This window comes from Mus musculus, chromosome 1 (assembly GCF_000001635.26).
Source record: "Mus musculus strain C57BL/6J chromosome 1, GRCm38.p6 C57BL/6J".
Classification (NCBI taxonomy): domain Eukaryota; kingdom Metazoa; phylum Chordata; class Mammalia; order Rodentia; family Muridae; genus Mus; species Mus musculus.
The window spans coordinates 55,131,019-55,155,971 of NC_000067.6; the positions used below are offsets into that span (position 1 = coordinate 55,131,019).

The 24,953-nt window shown below is 40.9% G+C and overlaps 1 protein-coding gene across 2 annotated transcripts; it reads left to right on the top strand.

Moving 5' to 3' along the window:
• The first annotated feature begins 226 nt into the window (after nucleotides 1-226).
• Mob4 (MOB family member 4, phocein) lies at nucleotides 227-23,881 on the top strand. Of its 2 annotated transcripts, NM_025283.3 has the most exons (8): nucleotides 227-341; nucleotides 5,659-5,721; nucleotides 14,106-14,206; nucleotides 17,301-17,343; nucleotides 17,530-17,616; nucleotides 19,128-19,207; nucleotides 19,953-20,064; nucleotides 21,657-23,881. In NM_025283.3, the coding sequence occupies exons 1-8, from the start codon at nucleotides 282-284 to the stop codon at nucleotides 21,786-21,788; spliced, it is 678 nt and encodes a 225-aa protein (NP_079559.2). In that variant the 5' UTR covers nucleotides 227-281; the 3' UTR covers nucleotides 21,789-23,881. The 2 variants fall into 2 exon arrangements, with proteins under 2 accessions (NP_079559.2, NP_001297514.1); NM_001310585.1 differs by lacking the exon at nucleotides 5,659-5,721.
• Nucleotides 23,882-24,953: the final 1,072 nt, after the last annotated feature.

A 24,953-nucleotide genomic window follows, 5' to 3' on the forward strand; every position in this document is an offset into this window, starting at 1 on the left:
GCACCACAGACCTTGGAAGCGGCTCTCTACCCCAGCTTCCGGTCGCATCTTCCTTTTCGGCCTCGGCGGAGCTCCGCCGGCTGTTCATTCTGTGCTCCTCCCTCCGCCGGAGCCGCGGGCTCGGCACTCTTCCCATGGTGCTCCGCGCGGGCGGCGGCTGTTCCGCAGGCTGCCGCCCCTCCCCGCCGCCGCAGCGCTGAGCCCCGCCGTGCCCCGCCCCCCGCGCAAGCTGCCGGCCCCCACATCCGGGTACCGACGCCAGCCGCCCAGACTCTGGCACTATGGTCATGGCGGAGGGGACGGCAGTGCTGAGGCGGAACAGGCCAGGCACCAAGGCGCAGGTATCGTCCCTACGGCTTTCCTGTCACAGAGTTGGCGGGGCCGAGCCGGGGCTCTCCTGCTGGCGGGACTCCGTCTAGGAGAGGCCAGGGCGAGCGGGTGGGGGCCGTGGCCGCGGTGGCTGGCCTGCGCTTCCGGAGCCGCGGCCCCGGAGGCAGCCGAGCCGGCGCCGGCCGCCCTGGAGGCCTGCTAGACGCAGGACCCCGCTGTGTTCGCCGAGGCCCGGGGCTGACGCTTGTCACCAGCGGCTGCTGCTGCGCTGCCTGCTGTGAGTGGCAGCTGACGGCGCCCGGGTGTGGGGTGGGCCAGCTGGGGACCAGGGGGCTGTCCCCGCGTCGGGACCGCCGGCGTCGAGGGCTGTAAACACTGCCCACCTCACCGGGAGCAAGCTTGGCCGGTGACGTACCTGCCGGTCGGCTCCATCCAGTTGGTCTAGCCGGATGCAGGTGGCACTAGTTTGCGTTATCCTCCTGTTGTTTGTCTTTGCCACCACTCCCTTCGGCTTCCCTGCAGCTGTTCTCTGGTCCAGCAAGTTTTCGGCACCAGGTTGTGACTTGTTACATGTCATTCCTTGCGTATATTCATGCTAATGCGCGTGGACAATAGTCGGAATGAACTGATTATATACATCAAAATAATAGTAGGGCACTATGGGGAGTAAATTGGTGCTTCTTAGGACTTGCAAACCAGGGATGCTTCACAGTAAAAAAGAACAGAAAAGAACGGAAAAGACCCCCCCCCCAAAAAAAAAAACCACCCACGTTGACATTCAAACTTGATAGGATTAATCAGCCTTTGGAAATGGGTTGAGTCGTTGAGTAGAAGTTCTAAAATCAAAAGAGATATGTTTAAAATGTAATTTTAGCAGGCTGTGTTCTTGTTGCTGCCCAGCCTGCTGCCTCTTACCGTGTACTGAGTAAACTTTTTCTGTTAAAATGTAATTTTTAGGGTCAAGTGGAAATCAAAATACTTAATGCTACTGAGTTTTAGAGAGTTACTGTTTTTCTTTTCTTTCTTTTGTCTTTCTTCTTTCTCTCTTCTCTCTCTTCTCTCTCTCTCTCTCTCTCTCTCTCTCAAGGGTTTCCCTGTGTAGCCTTGACTTTCCTGGAAGTAGCTCTGTAGACTAGGTTGGCCTCGAACTCCGAGATCCACCTGCCTCCCCCATACACACACATCCAATTTAGAGACTTGCTATTTATTATGGATTTTGAAGGTTCTCAAAGTCAGGCTACCCTCGAATTATACTATATAGTTGAAGGTGACCTTGGACTCTGTTTGCCGAAACTCTGGGGGCTAGACTTACAATACATACCACCATTCAGGGCTTATACAGTGTTGGGGAATGACACCTATCAATTGAGCTACATCTCTAGCCCTAGAGAATTGCTTTTGAGTCAAAAACCATTGAGTCATGAGCTGTCAGTTTGCCTTGATTGGGTTGGAAATTTGTATACTATGTATACTTTCTACTATTTAACAACTCTTCTTTCTAAGGGTTCTTGTTTTCAGATAACTATTATTGTGCATAGGCAACATTTTTTCTAATTTTTAAGTGATGGCTTCCTTTAAAAACAATTCTTGGGATTACATCCAGGACTTTTCCTGTGGTAAATTAAGAGTGCACAATTTATTTTAAGCATGTACTCATGGCTCAGCTATATCCTTAGATGAAAAATTTTTAACTTTGAAAAATTGTTCAGACTAAACACTGCAATATGTCCCTTTGCTGTGTTGTTATGAGTAAGTCATGTGCAGACTTTTTCATTTTCCCACTTTATGACAAGGTTAAATAAAATGTAATAGAAGAGAATTAAAAGAAAAAACTGCTTTTTAACCAACCTTTTCTGTTTATCACATAACTTTTTTTCACTAAAATAGGCCTGTTCCAAAACGCTGTATATTGTGTTACTATGTTACACATGAGTAGTATGTGGCATAGCTCCTGCTGTGGGGTGGGGAGGGATTGTCTCATGTATCCCAGGCTGGCTAGTCTGGAACGGAGAGGGAAGGGCCTGAGAGTGACTTCTCATCCTACCTCCATTTCCTGAGTGCCAGAGTCAGGCATGTGCTGTAGAACATTTAAAAGTGAGACCAGAACATAGACACTAGTTGGGTGGCTTTTAGCATCTATTGACTGAATTAAATGAGCACATGTATTTGTCTCTTTGTTTATAAATGTGGCCTGGACCTCACAGAGCCACCTGCTTCTGCCTCCCTGGGACTGTGATTATAGGCATGTGTCATCACCACCGGGTGAGTGAGAGCATTAGGCTGGATTTTACTTTTTTCCTAAGTGTCTAAGGAATGTCATAGTTATGTGGCAAAACATTTAATAACGTGTTGACTTTTCCTTTTTCTTTTTTTCTTTGAGACACTTTGCTTTTTATCTTGGGCTGGTGTAAAACTTTCTGTGGTGTCTGGATTGGCCTTGGATGCTTGGCTCCCTTGCCACAGCTTCCTTACATATCTATCTATACCTGTGTGTATATATCTTCTACACTATGCATATTTGCTCATTTGCTTATTTATAAAGGGTCTCATGTAGTACAGGCTGACCTGAAGCATATTGTATAGCCAAGGATAACCTTGAATTCCTCTTCCTCCTTCCTTTGTGGGCCAACACTATTGACTTTGTTTTGAGGTAGGGTCTTACATATAAGCCTGATTGTCCTCGTACCCACTGTATAGTTTCTGTAAGCCTTGACCTCTTGATAATCCTACCTTAGATTCCAAATGAAGGGATTCTCCTCCACCTCCCAAGCGCTGGGATTATTTATGTTGTTGTTGTTGTTGCTTTTGAGACTGGGTCTTGCTTTCTAGCTCTGGTTGGCCTGGTACTTGATTTGTAGATCAAGCTGGTTTCTAACATGAGGCTTTTTGTCTCAGCCTCTTGTATGGGGATTAGAGGATTGCACTGCCACACATGGCTTAATATATGCATTATATCCAGGAATATGCTTCTTTCCTTTCTTAATCTTTTTGTTTGTTTGTTTGGTTTTTTGAGACAGGATTTCTGTAGCCTTGGCTTTCCTGGATCACCTGCCTCTACCTCCTGAGTACTGGAATTAAAGGCATGTACCACCACCACCACGACACAGCCCATCCTTAATTTTTAAAAAACTAAGTATTTTCTATGTATGAGTGTTTTGCCTGTGAACCACATGCCTGCATAGGCCTGAGCAGGCTAGAAGAGGGCATCAGATGCCCAGGAATTGGAATTACAGCCAATTGTGAGCTACATTGTGGGTGATAGGAATCTTACCTGGGTCCTCTGAAAGCGCAGCTTAACCACTGAGCTAATCTTCCGTTGTTGTTCCTCCTCCTCCTCCTCCTCCTCCTCCTCCTCCTCCTCCTCTTCCTCCTCCTCCTCCTCCTCCTCCTCCTCCTCCTCCTCCTCCTCCTCCTCCTCCTCTTCCTCCTCCTCTTCCTCCTCCTCTTCCTCCTCTCCCTCCTCCTCTTCCTCCTCCTCCCCCTCCTCTTCCTCCTCCTCCTCCTCTTCCTCCTCTTCCTCCTCCTCCTCCTCTTCCTCCTCCTCCTCCTCCTCTTCCTTCCCCTCCTCCTCCTCTTCCTCCTCCTCTTCCTCCTCTTCCTCCTCCTCCTCCTCCTCCTCCTCCTCCTCCTCCTCTTCCTTCCCCTCCTCCTCCTCCTCTTCCTCCTCCTCTTCCTCCTCTTCCTCCTCCTCCTCCTCCTCCTCCTCCTCCTCCTCCTCCTCTTCCTCCTCCTCCTCCTCCTCCTCCTCCTCCTGGTGGGAAGGGAATTGAAACAGGGTTTCACACTGTAGCCCTGCCTAGCCTGGAATTCACTTTGAAGCTCAGGCTGGCCTTGAGTTTGAACAGTGATTCTCCTACTCTCTTCTGGGATTATAGACATGAGCTACCCGGCTACTTTTCATTTTCTTAAACTTTAATCAATGAGGTGTTATACACTGCATTCTTAGAAGTTTTTTTTCCCCAACCTCAATTAACTTTTGTTGGTTGGTAAAGGTTTATAGGTCATTGGTTTAATAATCTTCCCCTTTCCTGAGCTCATTTTAGCTTAGAGACATTTGTTGAAGACCAGGTCTATGCCAGGATTTGTGCTGCTTTTTAAAGATACATAGGAGCCATGCATGCCTGGACACAGGCCTGTAATCCCAGCTATGTAGGAGTCTGAGGTAGGAAGATTGCAAGTTCAAGGCCAGTTTGTAAAATTTAATGAAAATGAAAAGTATAAAACAGGTTGGAAATAGAGCTCAACAGTAGATCTTTTCCCTAACATATATAAGACCCAGGTCTGTGTCCAGTCCTGAAAAACAAACACACAAAAAAGGAAGGTATGAGATATATAAGTCTTGCTGAAAAATCAAATAGGTATTCAAAACCAGTGCAAGGTGTGCCACAAAAATATCCCCTTTTTTAAAAAAATGGAGCTGGGCAGTGGTAGTGCATACCTGCAGCAGCACTTAGGAGACAGAGTTCCAGGCCAGCTAGGGCTATACAGAGAAACCCTGTCTTGAAAGAGAAAGGGAAATTCATTTGAATAACATCCTTCATGCTGGGGATTAAACCCAGGGCTTTTCACATGCCTGCCAGTCCATCTTAAGCAGCTCTGAATAAAAACATTTACAGATTTTAATTACAGTTGTGTTTGAGTAGTACCTGCATGTGTGTCTGCACCATGTACATGTAGTGCTCACAGAGGCCAAAAGAGGGCACTGGGTCCCCTGGGTCTGTAGTTACAGACAGTGATGAGCTGCCATGTGGGTGCTGGGAATAGAACCTAGTTCTACTGGAAGAGCAGCCATTGATTTTAACCACTGAGCCATCTCAGCCCCGACATAAATATTTTTTGATGGGGTCATATTTCTATTTAGAAATTTAAAATTCTATTTGTAACTGGAATAGTAATTTATACTATTTGTTTAAAATAGTATTACAAAGTTATAAATTGCTCACCAGTATTGCTAGCTAGCTCTTTAAAACTCTGATTTGTGTGTGTGTGTGTGTGTGTGTGTTTGGAGATTTTTTTATTTTTCTTCAGCGCAACTTTTATGAGTATTATCTAACAATTGTAAACGAAAAGTGATGAACTTTTCTTTCCAGTTAAACAGTCCATGAAAGATTAATGAGAAATGTATTTGAGGGATTGTGGTTACAAAAAATTACAATGTATATAGTTCATTGATGTCCATTTAAGAAGATTTTTTAATCACATTGTAAAGGCATTTCTTCTACTCTGGTGTGAGGTTTGGTTCTTTATTAAGATTTGATGTTTATAGCAGCATTACTGTATCTTTCATATTACTTTGTATGTCCTTTAACCATGAGTTTACTTTTATAGGATTTCTATAATTGGCCTGATGAATCATTTGATGAAATGGACAGTACACTTGCTGTTCAGCAGGTAATAAAATTTTCTTTTATAACTCTCACAACAAACATTTTATTTCTTTGGCGTAGTTGAATATTCCCATGTTGTGTATGAGGGGGCACAAACCAGATTCCATTGGGTTAATGGAATGGCCATTTAACAATGTATTCAAAGCTCATTTTATTAAGTATGTTATGAAATTTGAATATATAAGGAATTAAAAGTAATTGAATGACAAATTAGGATAACTAAATAGAAATAAATGCTGTACCTTTGATAGCATTTTTGAGATCTGTATCTTTTTATAATTGTAGTTCATATTATACCCTCTATGTGAAAGCAGAGATGTTTTCCTTTAGTTCATCACTACTATCTCCTGACTCCTTCCTGTACATTGGCTCCCAAGGAGGGCTTCCATAGCATATTTTGTTTCAGTAGAACCTTGGGAGATGTTTAGACATTTTTGTTGAGAATCACTTTCTATATGGTGGTTCTTTCAAATTGAATAGAATCAGGCAGGAGTTTGATGAAAAAAAAATATTCATGGCTAATTGTTAAAGTTCAAATTAAGGGGTTAATTGTGGTTGCTGGCCACAAGATGAAGCCAGTCATATTCTATCTTAGAGTGGGGAGCAGTTCATGAGCATCCTACTGCTAACTTAAGTGTTACTGATGGAAGGGGAAGAGTTGGTAAATGAAATCAAAACATATAAAGTTCTTAGTTAATAAGAAAAAAAAAAGGAATGGCAGAAAATAGGCTATCCAGGGGCAGGATGTATTGCTCGTGGTAGAGCACTTGTCTAGTGTGCTTGAGGAGCTAAGTTTGAGTCCCTAGGACTGGAGGAGAAAGAAGGTAATATTGAAAAGAGAAAAAAGATGTCTGTAAAGCCACAAAACTCATAACAAAAGCCAAAACAACAGCAAACCCCAGAGAAACTGGTATGAAATCGATTAGATTAGGTATAGGTTAAGTAAGGTTTTTGTTATTTTTTTAGGAGAGTGAGGAGTTCATTGTGCTGGGAATGAAACCCAGGGCCTCACACATGCTAAGCACGTACTTGACCACTGAGCTATTTCCAGAGTTACAGCTCACCTTCTTATAGCATCAGATTTGAAGTAAATTTCCTATAACCAACAGAGAACTGTGGGCTTTATTTTTTCATTTTATTAGTCTTTGTCTATTAATTTCCATACTATATTATTTAAAATTAATACAGTTATTTTCAGATATGTTTAAACTTAGGTTAACTTTTATTGCTTGTTTTCAGTTCTCTGATTTTTAAAATTTGTAATTTATTTTGTGTATAGTGTTTCAGTGCCTGTGTGTATGACTGTGCACCAGGTACATGGTGTAGGAGACTGTGGAGGTCAAAAGAAGACACGGAGCCCCAGAAAAGGAGTTACAGGCTCTGGTCAGCCACCATGTGGGTACTGGGAGCTGAACCCAGTCCTCTGCAAGAGCAGCAAGTGCCCTTAACTACTGAGCCTGCTCTCCAGTAGGATGGTAGTGGGGGGTGGGGAGTCCTTATTTTGAGATGAGCCCTCCTATTTGCCAGCTAGCCTCAAACTTGAAGTAATAGCCAAGGACGACCAATTTCCCAATCCTCCCAGTCCTCCACTTTCCTAGTGTTGGCATTAGAGGTATGCAACACTTTATCTGGTTTATGTGGTGCTAGGTTTTGATCTTGGGCCGGCTTCATGCTAGGCAGGTAGTTTATCAACAAGCTAATACTCCTAGCCCTGTTTGTTCCCTTTGTCTTTTTCTTCTTGCAAGTCACTTTCCCCCCTTTTGACAGGTTATTTGACCCTTTTAGCATTGTTTTTGGTTTTTCGAGACAGGGTTTCTCTGTGTAGCCCTGGCTGTCCTGGAACTCACTTTGTAGACCAGGCTGGCCTTGAACTCAGAAATCCGTCTGCCTCTGCCTCCCGAGTGCTGGGATTAAAGACGTGCGCCACCATGCCCCGCTTTAGCATTGTTTTAATTGTAATTTTGAGTATGCCTCTGTGTGTGTGTGTGTGTGTGTGTGTGTGTGTGTGTGTGTGTGTGTGTTTGTTTGTTAGTTTTGTTTGGTGATAGCATAGATTACTGAAGTCTTAGTCTACCTATGTAGAATCAAGTGTTTTATTATTAGTTATTATTACCCTTACATGGGCCCCTTTCCTCACTGATTTTACTTCTTATTCCCTTATATATTTGTAGACATTCATTGAAACCCAGTCAGACAGTGATATTTTCTTTGGTAGGACTAAAGAGTGAATTTAAGCACTTCTTAAGTACTAGGCAATTTCTCTACCATTGAACTATGTATTTGTAGCCTAATGTTTCTTTTCTTTCTTTCTTTCTTTTTTTTTTTTTTTGACAAACTTCATTATTTACTGTCTGTATATGTTTTCCTGTGTATGAAGGTACATGTTGGACATGGTGCTTGTATGGAGGTCAGAAGACATAGTTCTCCTCTTTCTACCTTTATGTTGGTTTCAGAGATTGACCTCAGGGTATTCCACTTGTAAAGTGAGCACCTTTTCTTGATGAGCCCTCTCACTGACACAATGTTTCTTTATTTTGGCTTGAGGAGACAGTTTCACTCTCTAGCTTGAAGTCATGACAGTCTGATTTTGACCTCCCAAGAGCTGGAGTTAGGGGCATGAGGCATCATACCCACCTTGAGAGTTACTGTTATTTTCTCTTACTGAGACATGGTCTCGCTGTGTAGCTCTTGATGGTCTGGCCTCGCTGTGGAAACTAGGCTGGCCTCAGACTCATAGAGCTTCTGTCTGTGCCTCCCAAGTTCTGGGATTAAAGATTTGCACCACCCTGCCCTGCCTTGTAATTTCTGTTACTTCTAATGTTTTAAATTTCCTTTTATTTTTCTTTCCTTGAACTTTTTAGCAGTTTTTGTTTTAGCATGGTTTGTTGTCTAGGAATTCTCTTTTCTTTTGCTTGCTTGTTTTCTTTTTGGTGCTAGTGTGAGTCCAGAACCTTGCAATACTAGCAACCACTGTGGTCTCTGCCTTTAGTTTTCTTTAATTTGAAAATATCTTTATCTTCATTTATTTTGGAACATAGAGAATTCTGGTTGGCAGTTCTCTTAGTACTTCTTTCATTCTTAAAAATTGCACTTATTAGGGGGAGATATGTGGGTACACATAAAGAGGACAGAGGATAGCTTGAAGATGATTGGTTCTTTCCTTCCAACTTGTTGATCTCAGGGATCAAACTCAAGTTGTCATGTGCCTGAGCCATCTTTCTGTCTCTCTTCCATGTTTTTTGATGAGAAAGAAGTGGCTAGTTGATTTCTGTTGGTCTTTTTTCCTTTAGTCTTTCTATTAGTCAGCATTGCTACAATGAAATACTATAGAGTTTAGACAAATAACCTGTCTCAAGGCACAGTTCTGGACGTCTCGTTTTATTTTATTTTATTTTTTTCTTGAGACAGGGTTTCTCTGTGTAGCCCTGACTGTCCTGGAACTTGCTCTGTAAACCATGCTGTCCTCAAACTCACAGAGATCCACCTGCCTCTGCCTCCTGAGTGCTGGGATCAAAGGTGTGCAATACCCAAACCCAGGGGTTCTGGATGGAGGTTTCCGTTTGAGATTGGATGACCCTAATGCTTTGGGCCTCAAAGAAGGAGTTAGATGGCAATCACGAGCTCTTACTTACCCTCAGGTTCTTAGGGATACTGTTTCTACTTAAACCCGAAGAGAACTCGGCCTCACATCTAAGATGTGCTTCTTTCACTCCTGAGCCAAAACTGGAAAGTGCCGTACAACAGACACTTGTCTGTGACCCTGTTGTAGGTTGGAACCACTGTTACAGACCTATTTCAGCATCCTAGTAGTCACTTTTGAGTTCAGTCTTTGTCAGTTTGGGGAAGGGGTTAATAAGCAAACACGGCCAGTTCATTGACATCTGTCCCTTCTGCTCTTTATGTTTCTGAGACCTCAGATTTTTGGTGCTATGTTTTTTTTCTATTTTAATATATATTCTTAGACCTCTACTTCTCTTCCACCCCTTATCCCACCCTAATGCCTTCTAACCCCCTAACACTAGGTAGGAGAGGAAGGTGAGAGGGGAAATGGGGCAAACACCTCTATAGGTTTTGCTGATTAGGGGTGTTGAGTTTCTTGGGGTCAGTCCAGCCTTCATTGTCAGGATCTCTCCAACTTCTTTTGGTTAAACCACAACAGCAGCCACCTCCTCCTTTGTCTTATTCTTCTGAACACCTCTGACTCCTCTCAGGGCTCTGGCATTTATACCCTCCCCAGGATCCCTAGAATTTAACTATCTGCAGCTGGCAAAGATCATGCCCCTCCTAGTGCACAGGGCAAATTGTAATCACCTACTGAGAAGCAGCCTCTTAACCACACGGGGGTCTAAATAAAAGCGTGTTCATATACTGTAACTGGGTTTTTAAAGAAACCAAAATTCTCACTACATTAGATAGCAGAGCCAGGTGCAGTCAGTCCAGGTTATGCTTTCATTCACAGGTAAAGATTGATATGTTCATTCCATCTTCTCTGAAATTGGAAACCATAAAATAATTTTGTGTGCAGTTATATATAATACTTGTATCACATGGCCCCAAATTATTTCTAAAAACTGCCTTAGAAAATAGTATTAGGTCATTATGATTAAAACGTCAGGGTTTAAATATAACAAAAAGAATGATGTTTTGCCTGTTGCTTTTTAATGGGCATGATCTCACTGTGTAGCATTAGCTGACCTCAAATTCGCAGAGATCTTCCTTTCTCTGCTTCTAGAGTGCTTCTGCTTCCACATCTGTTGTACATCATTGAAGGAACTCAGGACAGGAACTTAATCAGGGCAGGAACCTGGAGGCAGGAGCTGATGTCTCACTCCTCATGGCTTGCTCAGCTTGCTTTCTTTCTTATAGAACCCAGAACCACCTGCCCAGTGCAGGCATCACCCACAATGCGCTAGGCCATCACCTATCAATAACTAATTAAGAATATATCTTTGCTTGGTTAAAGTCACACCAAGATATTTAATATTATTTGTGACTATTGTTAAGGGTATTATTTTCCTAATTCCTTTCTCAATCCATTTATCCTTTAAGTAGAGGAAGGCCACCAATTTGTTAGAGTTAACTTTATATCTAGCCACTTTGCTGAAGTTTTTTATTAGCTGTAGGAGTTCTCTGGTAGTATTTTTGGGGTCACTTATGTATACTATCATATAATCTGCAAAACGATATTTTGAATTCTTCCTCCCCAGTTTGTATTCCTTTGATCTCCTTTTGTTGTCTAATTGCTCTGGTTAGGACTTTGAGTACAATATTGAATACGTAGGGGGTTTAGTGGGCAGCCTTGTCTAGTCCCTGATTTTAGTGGGATTGCTACAAGTTTCTCTCCATTTAGTTTGATGTTGGCTACTGCTTTGCTGTATATTGCTTTTTACTATGTTTAGGTATGGGCCTTGAATTCCTGATCTTTCCATGATTTATCATCAATGGGTGTTGGATTTTGTCAAATGTTCTTTCAGCATCTAATAAAATGATCATGTGGCTTTTTTTTTCTTGAGTTTGTTTATATAGTGAATTACATTTATGGATTTCCATATATTGAACCATTCCTGCATCTCTGGGATGAAGCCTATTTGGTCATGATGAATGATCGTTTTGATGTGTTCTTGGATTCAGTTGGTGAGAATTTTATTGAGTATTTTTGCATTGATGTTCATAAGGGAAATTGGGCTGAAGTTCTCTTTCTTTGTTGGGTCTTTGTGTGGTTAGGTATCAGCGTAACTGTGGCTTCATAGAACGAATTTGGTAGTGCTCCTTCTATTTTTGTTTTTGTGGAATAGTTTGAGAAGTATTGGTATTAGGTCTTCTTTGAAAGTCTGATAGAACTCTGCACTAAACCATCTGGACCTGGGCTTTTTTAGTTGGGAGACTTTCAATGCCTGCTTCTATTTCCTTAGGGGATATGGGACTGCTTAGATGGTGTCTTAGTCAGGGTTTCTATTCCTGCACAAACATCATGACCAAGAATCAAGTTGGGGAGGAAAGGGTTTATTCGGCTTACACTTCCATACTGCTGTTCATCACCAAGGAAGTCTGGACTGGAACTCAAGCAGGTCAGGAAGCAGGAGCTGATGCAGAGGCTGTGGAGGGATGTTCTTTACTGGCTTGCCTCCTCTGGCTTGCTCAGCCTGCTCTATTATAGAACCAAGACTACCAGCCCAGAGATGGCACCACCCACAAGGCGACCTCCCTCTTGATCACTAATTGAGAAAATGCCTATTAGCTGGATCTCATGGAGGCATTTCCTCAACTGAAGCTCCTTTCTCTGTGATATCTCCAGCTGTGTCAAGTTGACACAAAACTAGCCAGTACAGATGGTTTATCTGATCCTGATTTAACTTTGGTACCTGGTATCTGTTTAGAAATTCATCCATTTCATTCAGATTTTCCATTTTTGTTGATTATAGGCTTTTGTAGTAGGATCTGATGATTTTTTTGAATTTCCTCAGTTTCTGTTGTTATGTCTTCCTTTTCATTTCTGATTTTGTTAATTTGGATATTGTCTCTGTGCCCTCTAGTTAGTTTGGCTAAGGACTTATCAAAGAACCAGCTCTGGGTTTTGTTGATTCTTTGTATAGTTGTCTTTACAAAGATGGACAATGACTTCTCTTTTTCTTGAATAGTCAGAGACCAATATTAATTGGCCCATTTCCAATATTGTTATAGGGGCCTGAGGAGAAAGAAATAAGAAAATGGCTGATCAGTTAAATATTCAGAACATATAGTATTTGTGAATTTTATTTGCTATCTTATATGACCATAATAATTCATTACTTAAAATAGTAACACCAAAAGATCATTAACCACAGGTTAGCATACAGATAATTAAATAATAGTAATAAAAATGTTTGAAATATGAGACTATGAAAGCTGGATGCAGGGCTGAGATGTAAAGTGTGTACATAATGTTTGAGAAAGGATATCAATACATTGCAGGCTTGCCACATTTATTTGTTAAACCACAGGACTGAAAAGTGTAATAATGTAGAGTACAATAAAAATGAGCTATGAACATACTGAACAGGTTGTATGTATGTATTTAAGAACATATATGAGTATACATAAATGTATGTAACAATGAAAAAAGCAGCCATGAAATTGAAAGAGAGCAAGGGGGGTATGGGAGGATTTGGAAGGAGAAAAGGAACGGGGGAAATAATGTAATTTTATTATAATATCAAAAAGTAAAAGGTAATTTTAAAAATAAGTTTTAGGCTGGGCGTGGTGGCGCACGTCTTTAATCCCAGCACTTGGGAGGCAGAGGGCAGGCGGATTTCTGAGTTCGAGGCCAGCCTCGTCTACAAAGTGAGTTCCAGGACAGCCAGGGCTATACAGAGAAACCCTGTCTTGAAAAACCAAAAAAAAAAAAAAAAAGAGTTTTAGATTTAAACATGAATTTTAAACATGAGTATATGTTGAAGGAGGGGGAGATTTGGAAAGAATTATTGTGTGGAATTTGAGATGGTTCAGATTAGTTGCATATACTTAAGAGCATTAAAACTTAAGATCATTAGGATGAGCTGAAAAAAAATCTGAAAAAAATTCTAGGCATCATGTGCTCATATTAGCATCTCATGGGAGGCTGAGGTGCAGTGATGACTTAAGTGCTAGGCCAGGCTGGGCAGCATAGTGAGAACCCATTCCCTCACAAGTCCTCACAATGCAAGGGGTTTACATTGGAACTCAAATCTAGTGTATTAGCACATGCCTGTAATTTCATTACTAAGAAGGCGAAGAGTTGATGTTCAATCTAGCCTTGGTAGTGCACGCCTTCTATCCCAGCCCTTGGGAGGCAGAGGCAGACTGATCTCTGAATTGAATGCCAGCCTTGGTCACCTAATATGGCCATGAGGAATGAGGCTGGTTAGAGAGTCCACAGCAAGACTTAAGCTGTGGCAATTTTATTGGGCGTAGTCAGACTTTTTATACCTTTATTAGAAAGAGAATATGGTGGCAATTGCCAGGATCTTTACATTTGTAGTTGTCGGGATACAATGATGTTTGCAAACTTTACTGGGTAAAAATGATTAATGTCTAAAGACCAATTGTCCTGTCAAGCTTCTATGCTGCTATAACTTCTAAGGGAACATACAGAGAAACACAGAGTAACTGAACACTTTACTACCTGAGGGAGTGCATTGGTCTTTCAGGAACTGCAAGGCACATTGTGCCCCAGGACCTAACCTGAAAAACCTATGACATATGCCTGTCAAGGCAGCTAAGCAAAGCCAACTCCATGGTTCCTTTCACATAGCAAATTCCAGAACCTCCAGATCTACACAGTCTCAAAAACCAAAAAATATTAAACATACTTAGCATGAAATTTAACATCCAGTATAATTTAATTAACCATAAGAACTTCTTTCTTTATAGTATATTCAACAGAACATAAGGGCAGACTGCTCCAATATTGACAAAATTCTTGAACCACCTGAAGGCCAAGATGAAGGTGTATGGAAGTATGAACATTTAAGGTAGGTCTTTAGGAAATCCCAGGATTGTACTAACAGTTCTAGTAATAATACACTAATAATAAGTACCCTCTAATGAAAATTATGACTCAAGTAAACTTTGTATAAAGCAGAACAGGGGTTTTTTGTGTCTTTTTGTGTATTTTGAGACAAGTTCTCATGTAGTAGCCCAGGCCTTGATCTGTCTACTTGATCAACTTGTCTCCACCTCCTACAAGTGCTAGGATTGAAGACAAGTGGTGTCACAGCTGGCATGGATCTCCTACTTCAGCCTCCTGAGTGCTAGAATTAGAATTACAAGCGTATGAATGATTATTATTAATTCCAACAGAGTTATAAGGATCCAAATCTCCTAATAGCCCATATTGAACCTCTGTGATTAGGAAAAGGTGCCCCATTTGAAAGGCTCGTAATCATGGTAGGATGTGTGGATTTTAGCTCTGGATTGTCTTTTCATTGTGTTAGCTCTGTAGTAGATTGACTTAAAGCTGTCAGTTTTGTGCTTTTGCCAGGTTATATTTGCAGCGCTGCCAAATGAGCTAGTTGGACTGTATAAGCCTATGCTTATCATTGCCAATCTTTGTTACCTCTTAGTCAACAATAACTCAGAACCACGTAAAACATAGTTTGCTGATATGAAGTAGTGGTCAGTGATAGGTGATCAAAAATAGTGTCATTGCCAGGCGGTGGTGGCGCACGCCTTTAATCCCAGCACTTGGGAGGCAGACGCAGGTGGATTTCTGAGTTCGAGGCCAGCCTGGTCTACAAAGTGAGTTCCAGGACAGCCAGGGCTATACAGAGAAACCCTGTCTCGGGGAAAAAAAAAAAAAGGTGTCATTTTAGTATGATCTATCTTCCTGTCACAGTGTTATTTTTATAGTCTTAAGCATAGAATTACCCAGGAAAGTAAGTAAAATCCTAAAAAAATAAAAATGTATCCTTTGCTTTTTGTTTTCTTCCATTAAAATATATTTACGTAGGCTGGGCATGATGACAAAGCCAGATTTCTGTGAGTTTAAGGCCAACCTGCCAGCAGGTACTACATAGTGGGAATCTATATCAGATAAACAAAGTGATACATAAAAGTATGCTTAAATAAATAGTGATTTTAATTAATAAGTTTCATATAAGTCTTTTTTCTTTTTGGTAACCTGTTTTATCTTCTAAATATAAGGCTTTAATATTGCATTTTTGGGGAACCAAAGTGTTTTTGTTTGATGAAGAAACACTAGTGACTCTACCTTGATAGAGTGGAGTACATACCATAGGTAGGGTTTTTAGAGTGAACACATTCAATAGTGTGACAACTATAAAATACATTTATTTTTATTACAGAGGATTGTCTTACATCAAATGTCTACCTAAAATTGTCTGACATTCATTATAATTTCCTTTATTTTTAGTATATTGAAAACTATTGAGAACCGGGCCTGCCTGGCACATTGATCTTAGAACTTGGGAAGTGAAGGCAGGAGCTGAAGTCATCCTCAGCTGCATATCTAGTTTAAGGGCTGAGACTATCTCAAAACAATTTTTAAGAGTAGTAAATGGATTTTAGGCATTGTATAAGCTTTACAGTTTTTAGTTTTAGAAAAAATGAATATCCTGGAAATTCTAACAAAAGTCAGGAAGTTACATTTATACATTCAAGATGTATGTATTACATACATTCTGATATGTTTTCATCTATGCATGTAAACAGTAGTGAAATGAAGGACTTAAATTTTGTATATTGTATGTAGGATAGCTTTTGAAACTTCTGTTATTTATATTTTGATGTGCTGGGAAGTGAACCTAGGACCTTGTGCATACACACTAGGTTCACTAGTGCTCTTACTAGTCGTGGTCTCAGCCCAGACTCTGTAGTTGCTGCTCCTTCTCTGGATATTTTGTGTGGTGATGGTGGTGGTGGTTTGTGTGTGTGTATTCCCTCATGGATATGTGTACAAGGAACCATGCGTGTGCATTCATGTGTGCATGCCTGCCTGCATGTTTATGTGTATATGAGTTTGCGTGTGCGTTCATGTGTGCATGCCTGCCTGCGTGTTTATGTGTATATGAGTTTGCGTGTGCGTTCATGTGTGCATGCCTGCCTGTGTGTTTATGTGTATATGAGTTTGCGTGTGCATGTTTATGTGGAGACCTGAAGTTGATATTGAGATTCTTCTTTGATTTATTGCTACCTTATTTGTTAAGACATAGTCTACCATTGAACTAGCTTGCTCAGGGCATCCTCCTTCTCTACCTTTTAAGTGTTAGAATTTCACAAGGGAGCTGGAGAGATGGCTCAGCCGTTAAAGGCTAGGCTCACAGCCAAAAATATAAGAATTTCACAAGAGCCACCATGCCCACCTGGTGTATTAGTCCTGACTTTTTTTTTTTTTTTTTTTTTTTTTTTTTTTTTTTTTGGAGGGGGTTGGAGTGGATTAGGGACAGGATCTCTCTCTATGTAACCCTAGCTGTTTTGGGAACTCATTATATAGAACAGAGTGGCCTTGAACCCACAGAGATACATCTGTGTCCTGTCACCACTCACCTCACCTGGCATGATTTAGTGTTTGTTGTAGGTTTTTGTTTTTGTCTCAAGACAGGATTTGTCTGTGTGGTTAGCCTCAAGAAATCCACTTGCCTCTGCCTCCTGCGTGCTGGGATTAAAGGCGTGCACCATCATACCTGGTTGGTTAAGTATGAAAGTTCTAATCTATAAAAAAGGTTTAGACATTTTTTTATGTATGTAATTGTACATAGAAAACACCTACATAATTTTTATATAACTAAAACATCTTTCATGTTTAATCATACATATCAACAACTTCCTATCCTTCAGTTGATCATAATCAGAAGTCTTACCACATATACACGGTTAATGTGAACACCTTTGTAACATAACTGTATACAGTTCTGAAAACTGCATTACAATAGATTCTCAATCAAAAAGTACTTGTTTTTCTAGAGTCTTGGTGAAATTTCTAAGTACTATCCAGAAAAATTAAACAGATTTTTATTGTATAAAAGGATAACCAGCTTGACCACCTTAAAAAATAAAAGAAGAAAATACACAAAGCCTGGATAATAAATGTGCTTTTTGCATTTTTAGGCAATTCTGCCTTGAACTAAATGGACTTGCTGTCAAACTTCAGGTAGTATTTTCTTTATGTTAAAGCTGTAATTCAAAGTTCTCATTTTTAAAAATGATTTTGTATGCTTAGATTTTTCCAGTGTTTCCTATTATCCTTTTTATATTTTATATAGAAATATTATAACCCAAATGACCATTTTTTCCATTATCATTCTACATATTAAAAAAATAAAATTATTTTTAACAGAGTGAATGCCATCCAGATACCTGTACTCAGATGACAGCAACTGAACAATGGATTTTTCTTTGTGCAGCTCATAAAACTCCAAAAGAGGTGAGAATTGAGAGCTTCCAGTACCTGCTCATTGGCACCATTACTTTGGGCCTGAAGTGAGGCCAAACATCTCAGATGGGAGCATTTAGGGAAGCAAGTCTGCTTACATGGCATCCAAGAAAGAGAGTGAAGAGTCAGGAGCCCAGTGCCCTCAAAGACACTGCCCATGGCCTGCTTCCTCCAACTCGGCCTCATCTCCCAAAGTTTCTACCACTCCTGAGAGACTGGCCAGCTGGGACCCACATCTTCAGGAGATAAGCCCTTGGGGAACATTCCATATCCATATATGAACAGAAATATTGTGGAATGTAGTGGGTGTAGTTGTACGATATTATACTTAACACTGCTGAATTTGTTTAATATCTGTGGGTGTGATGTATGTGCAGTTGTGTGTACATGTGTGTACATGCACCCGTGGAGATGAGAGAAGTCCATAACCCTATACTCCCATGAGGCCTGTCTTTCAGTGAACCTGGAGCTAGGCTGGCAGCCAGCAAGCCCTAGAGATCCCCTTTCTCCTCCCCCACCGCCCAGACTGTGCTTAAGTTCCAGGTGCTTCTGGGCATGTCAGCGTTTATGTATATGTTTGGGATTTGATCTCAGCTCCTCATGATTACACTTAGCCACCGATCATCTTCCCAGACCTCCAAAACTGCTGAACGCAACATGAGGGGGGGGGGAGAGAATGAGTTAATATGAATGAATATGAGAATTCTGCATGCATGCATGTATGTTCATACTGTGGCACAAGACAGACGTCTGTAGAACAACTACAACCTTGTGCAAGTCATGAATCATCCAGAGTTCCTGCTTCTCCAGTTCTCCTGAGGGTTAGAGTGGGAACCCAGTGTTCTTCCTGTCCCCAACACTGTTTCCTTAGGGTTAGCGTCGGAGTGAAAGTAGGAATTAGCTAATGTATCTGCTAGAAGCCTGATGATACAACTCACAGCAACAACAGCTTTATTTATTGATGGGATGCACTTCATGATCATTCTGAGGTCGGAAGACACTGTTTCTTCGAGTATGTTTGTGTCTTTAGAATAAGATACCTGACATGGTTAATTGTATACTTGCTTGGATTGAGACCAGGCTTGGAGATGAATAAAGGATGTGGTACATCAGAGGGCATTTACAGATAATTAAATCATGAGAGCCCTGACATAATAAATGGTTTAATACCTCATAGATATAAAGTTTGAACAGTGTTGAGAGATGGAGAAAATGGGACGGCTGAATTTGTTTAGAAGCAGGATGCTGGAGATTGATGGTCTCTGAAGGGCATTTTCTCACCTTACCCCTTCCTGTTGTCGACCTGCTTCCTGTCTGCTGTGAGTTGATGATTCCTCCCTCCACAGCCTTCCCACCATGGTGGATTAAAACCTCTAAAAAGAAACCTTCCTTCTTTATGTGGCTTCTGTCAAGCGTTTGGTTACTGTGGTAAGGAAAACTAGAAAATATTACCTAAGAAAAGAGAGGCCTTTTGTTAATGAATTTAATTTTCTCTTTTCTAGTGTCCTGCCATAGATTATACAAGACACACACTGGATGGTGCTGCATGTCTTCTGAATAGCAATAAATATTTTCCCAGCAGGTAAACAAAATCTTTAAATATGGTATTCAGCTTTTTTTGGGTTTCATTTAAAAGATTGATGTTTGAAAATTAAAGTTAGGGTTTTGGTTATAATTTTTTTTATAACTATATAGTTGACTTGTTCAGATTGAGTTTGAAATTAAGGTGTGGTTAAACATCAGAACTGTCTCCCTCCACTCATAGACTAGTGTAGTCAATGGAATCCCTGCTGCTCCACGCTGCTCCTTCTCTAGGCCACTTCTCAGCAAGCAGTAGAATCTGCTTCCCCTGATAAAACAAAGGAGCACACTTGCTTAAGGGAGACTGCTGTTTTTCCTTATTTTTGCCTGTAGCAAAACATTAGCATATATTTAATTATACATAATAATGGCATCGTTATGACATGCGTGTATATCCTGCATTTATCATATACACTGCGTTTTGATACTGTTCACTCTGTTGCTCTCTTACCTCACTCACCCCTTTCAAAACTTCCCAACAGGCCCCCTTCTGTTTTCCTTGTTTTCTTCCTCTTCCTCCCTCCCTCTCTGCAGCCCCTCATCTTTTGCCGCAGTAACTTTGATTAGGGTGGCTTAGATACATGGATGGGAGCTGCTTACAAAAGCCTGTGCACTGCAGCCTTGATCCAGATGCTGCTCGGCCTTGGGTATAGCCAGTACCAGACTTGGGAATCGACAAGATTGCATTGTATGTTTCTAACATTTTGTCCAACCTGTGAATCTTTTGGTTTCTCTTCTTTTTTTAGGGTTAGCATAAAAGAATCATCTGTAGCAAAACTAGGATCAGTGTGCCGTAGGATTTATAGAATATTTTCACATGCCTATTTTCATCACCGGCAGATATTTGATGAATATGAAGTAAGTATATGTCTCAGCTTGCTTAATATTTCTGTGCTAAAGACCATGACCAAAAACAGCTTGGAGAGAAAAGGGTTTATTGCCACTTACAACTCTTAGGTTACACTCCATTACTGGGAAAGTCAGGGCAGTAACTTAAGGCAGAAAATGGAGCAGAAGCCATGGAGGACTACTACTGCTTATCTTGCTTCTCCTGGCTTCCTCAGCCTGATTTCTTTTTGTTGTTTTGTTTTTTTGTTTTGTTTTGTTTTTTGAGATAAGGTGTCTCATAACCTTGACCAACATGGAACTCAGTATGTAGACCAGGTTGGCCTCAAAAATCTTTTTTTTTTTCTTTCAGTTGTTACAGAATTTCTTTCTTTCTTTTTTTAAAATTGGATATTTTCTTTATTTACATTTCAAATATCCCCTTTCCCAGTTTCCCCCAGAAACTCCCTACCCCCCTTACCCCCCCCCCCCCCCCCCCCGCTTCTATGAGGGTGCTCCCCACCCACTCCCATCTCCCTGCTCTGGAATTTCCCTACACTGGGGCATCAAGACTTCACAGGACTAAGGGCCTCTCCTCCCACTGATGCCCAACAAGGCCATCCTCTGCTACATGTGCGGCTGCAGCCATGGGTCCCTTCATGTGTACTCTTTGGTTGGTGGTTTAGTCCCTGGGAGCTCTGGGGGAGTCTGGTTGATTGATATTGTTGTTCTTCCTATGGAGTTGCAAACCCCTTCAGCTCCTTCAGTCCTTTCTGTAGCTCCTTCATTGGGGACCCTTTGCTCATTTCAATGGTTGACTGGGAGCATCCACCTCTGTGTTTGTCAGGCACTGGTAGAGCCTCTCAGGAGACAGCTATATCAGGCTCCTGTCAGCAGGCACTTCTTGGAATCCACAATAGTGTCTGGGTTTGATGACTGTATATGGGATGGATCCCCAGGTGGGATAGTCTTTGGATGGCTTTTTCTTCAGTCTCTGCTCCACACTTTGTCTCAGTATTTTGTTCCCCCTTCTAAGAAGGACAAAAGCATTGCACACTTTGTTTGGTCTTCCTTCTTCTTGCGCTTCATGTGGTCTGTGAATTGTATCTTGGATATTCCGAGCTTTTGGGCTAATACCCACTTATCAGTGAGTGTATACCATGTGTGTTCTTTTGTGACTGGGTTACCTCACTCAGGATGATATTTTCTAGTTCCATCCGTTTGCCTAAGGATTCCATGAAGTCATTGTTTTTAATAGCTGAGTAGTACATTGGCCTCGAGTTCTTAGAAATCCCCCTGATTGAGTGCTGGGATTAAAGGCTCAACCTGCTATCTTATACATCCCAGTAACATCTGCCTAGGGATGGCACTTTGTACATCACTCAAGAATATATGCCAACAGGCTTTGCCTAAAGCCCAATCTTGTGGGGCATTTTCTCAATTGAGATACCCTCTTTCAAGATGACCCTAGCTTGTGTCAAGTCAACAGAAAACTAACCAGGACGGTATGTCAAAAATTATCGTAATACATTCTTGTCAAGATAGCAGTAAAGTGTTTTGATATTACTTCTATCTAGCCTATTGATTTTGGATAGTAAATGGCTTTTTTTCCTTTCTTTCTACAGAATGAAACATTTTTATGTCATCGGTTTACCAAATTTGTGATGAAATATAATCTGATGTCGAAGGATAACCTGATTGTACCAATTTTAGAAGAGGAAGTTCAGAACTCAGTTTCTGGGGAAAGTGAAGCATGAAGGAATCACGTAGAACAATGTACTGATCACATAATTAACAATGATGTACTGTATATATATCATTTTAGACACATCAATCATGTATCCATATTATAGCTTATTTGTTTAGTATAGGTTTTTGTATGCTATGTGTTGCCTTTTTAAATGGGAAATACATTTTAAGTTATTCATGAGCTGTATATTCACTGGTGTGGCACTCATGGTTTTTAAATCAGTTTAGTATTATCTGTTGATAATGCCTGTTAATAAAAGACTTTACAGTTTGGTAAATGCTGCTAAACAATCATTGGACCCCAGTCCTTCCAATCTATAAACGAATGAGCTTGTGTTTCACACAAGCACCTAACAAGTACTAAAGACAGCATATTTGCTTTGTTTTCATCCCTAAGTTTTAATTTAATTTAATTTTAGAAAACTCAGTAGTATTCCATCTATACTGTTAACTTTTCCAAAATGAGATAAAAGTGTTTAAAAGTTCTGTCTATAGCATTTGATCTGCATAACGATTATGTGTATGTTCAGAGGAACTCGAGGAGCTGTTAGTGATACTTAAGCTCTCTCCTACATAAAGTGTACTCCAGGCCAGTGTACTTGGAAACATTGCCTGTTTTGTGACAGTGGATTATTAAGTCCATGGTGACAGTGACAAGGCACAAACGTGATGTTCCATGGACTTGCCCCCTCTTGTTTCCCTTAGTCCTCTGGGAAGTACACTAGTCAGGAAATTTATTTACCGAACTATAGTTAGTGATGGCGCTTCCCTATTTATATTTGTATTAATTGCTTACAAAGCATACCTCATACTAGCAGTGATGTTACACTACAGGAAAACTGTACTGTACAGGAAAACTGTACTGCCTACCTTTGATTTTTGAAATTGTTGTAACTACTTAGAAAATAGTCCTTAATATAGTTTGACTTTTCCTTTTAGTAATATTAATCTTTTCACCTAACCCTAGGCAGCATTAAATAGATATGAAAAAAGATAGTGTATTAATTTTATTTTCCCTCCTTAAAAGCTTATTATTTGAATTATATGCACATGTAAGACTATTTACAATAATTCACAGGTTAAGTGGTGTTGATAAGTGGTCATACTTTGATTTCTTATTTCATCGTCTTAAGAATTTAAGTGCAGCCGGGCGGTGGTGGCGCACGCCTTTAATCCCAGCACTTGGGAGGCAGAGGCAGGTGGATTTCTGAGTTGGAGGCCAGCCTGGTCTACAAAGTGAGTTCCAGGACAGCCAGGGCTACACAGAGAAACCCTGTCTCAGAAAACCAAAAAAAAAAAAAAAAAAAGAAAAGAAAAGAAAAAAAAAAAAAAGAATTTAAGTGCAGACTTACATAACATGACATGATTAGTGGAGTTTCTCATTAAACGCTGAGGTCTCTATGCCACACTGTAACAAGGCACTAAGACAGAATAGAGACCTGTGCAGTTGGGACAGCTGAAGCCATCTTTACCAATTTAACAAAAGAAACTTCATTTTTATTTAAGAGCTATTTGCGAATGAAATTGAAAAATGCATTCATCTTGTTTGTTTTTCTAATTATTTGAAGAAATGATTTGTATTGTATTATAAGACAAGTATACACAGACAAATTGGGAAATGACAGCACACTGAGAGTGTGTGTAGAGTTGACGCCTGTCAGAGCCTGTGCTGTGCCAGTGGTCACGGTCATCACTGTACCTGAGCCCACAGTTATCTTCTAAGAAGTTATGTTTGCAGTGAATAGAACATTGACTGAAATTAGGTGTTTATATTACTGTCACCATGAATCATTGGGGTTAGTAATTTTTAAATAAACCTGGTAAATATCCGAGAGACTAACCTATACTAAGTTCATAAATTATACCTAGTGTAGCAATGTTGCTGTTCTCTAGTTGGAGTCTCACGGTGGGTTTCTGTCATCTGACTGTTTCTCAGGGGACAGTTACGGTAGTGATTGGGTTGTGGGTGTGACTGAGTAATTGGAACACTTTGTGAATATATGGCTTAGTGTTAACAGGAAAATAAAGTATGGTTTTCTTTTTATACTTACTCCACCCTCCCTGTAGTATGTTTGAAATTGATCATAAATCTGCAAAAGCATCAGTTTGTATTCTTGCTTTTGTATTCATACTGACTCCTCACTAACTCTTGTACATAAGATCTCAGTGAGACAGTGTGTGTTTTAATACTAGTTACATAGTTTTGAAAATGCATATATACATGAGTAGTAGTTTAAAAAGTGGCTGGAGCCAGAGTGGTGGGGCACACTTTGAATCCAGCAGAGAGAGGGAGAGACAAGTAGGTCTCTGAGCACAAGGCCTGTCTGGGCTACATCAAAGGATCTCATGGGGCCAGCAGGATAGCTCAGCAGGATAGCTCAGCAGGATAGCTCAGCAGGATAGCTCAGCAGGATAGCTCAGCAGGTAGAAGTGATTGCTAACAAGCCTGGGGACTTCAGTTTCATCCCCAAAGCCTACATGGAGAGAGCCTTACATGGAGAGAGCCTTACATGGAGAGAGCCTTACATGGAGAGAGCCTTACATGGACAGATACAACTCTTGCGCGTTGTCCTTTGACTCTGCATACCATGGCTGGCATGCACCTACCCACACAAAGTCCAAGTTTTTAAAAATTAAGAGATGATTGATTAGTGAGGCTAAATGTCAGGAAAAATAGGAAGGAGAGAGCAGCTAGCAAGATGACTCTGGGTAAAGGCCCTTCTGTCAGACCTGGTGACCGGGATTCGGTGTCTGGAATGTACATGGTGCTAGGAGAGAACTGACTTCTGCAGGTGTCCTCTAACTGCCACACGTTCTGGCATGTGCTAGCCCCCAAAGAAATGAAAACGTACATTTCTGAAAAGAGTCTATTAAAGAGCTGAGGAGATGGCTCAGTTGGTACTTAAAGTACCCTGTCTCAAAAGAACAACAACAAAAAACCCAAAACCTGAGGGCCTGAGTTGGCTCCCAGTACCAGGGTAGCATGCTTGTAATCTGTAGAGGAGGCAGATTTGAGGCAGGTGGATGAGCTTGCGTGCTAGACAGCCTAGCGACTTGGTAAGTTTCAGGCCAGTAATAATCACTGACCAAAACCCAAAACCACAGTGACATACAGAAACAGCACCGAGTGTAATGCCACCAAGGGACATTACAGAGATGCCCTTTGGCCTTCA

Coding starts and splice junctions, on each gene's coding strand:
- Mob4 (NM_025283.3), top strand. CDS start 282: ATGGTCATGGCGGAGGGGACGGCAGTGCTGAGGCGGAACAGGCCAGGC. Junction 342..5,658: donor GGCCAGGCACCAAGGCGCAG/GTATCGTCCCTA, acceptor TTACTTTTATAG/GATTTCTATAATTGGCCTGA. Junction 14,207..17,300: donor TGGAAGTATGAACATTTAAG/GTAGGTCTTTAG, acceptor TTGCATTTTTAG/GCAATTCTGCCTTGAACTAA.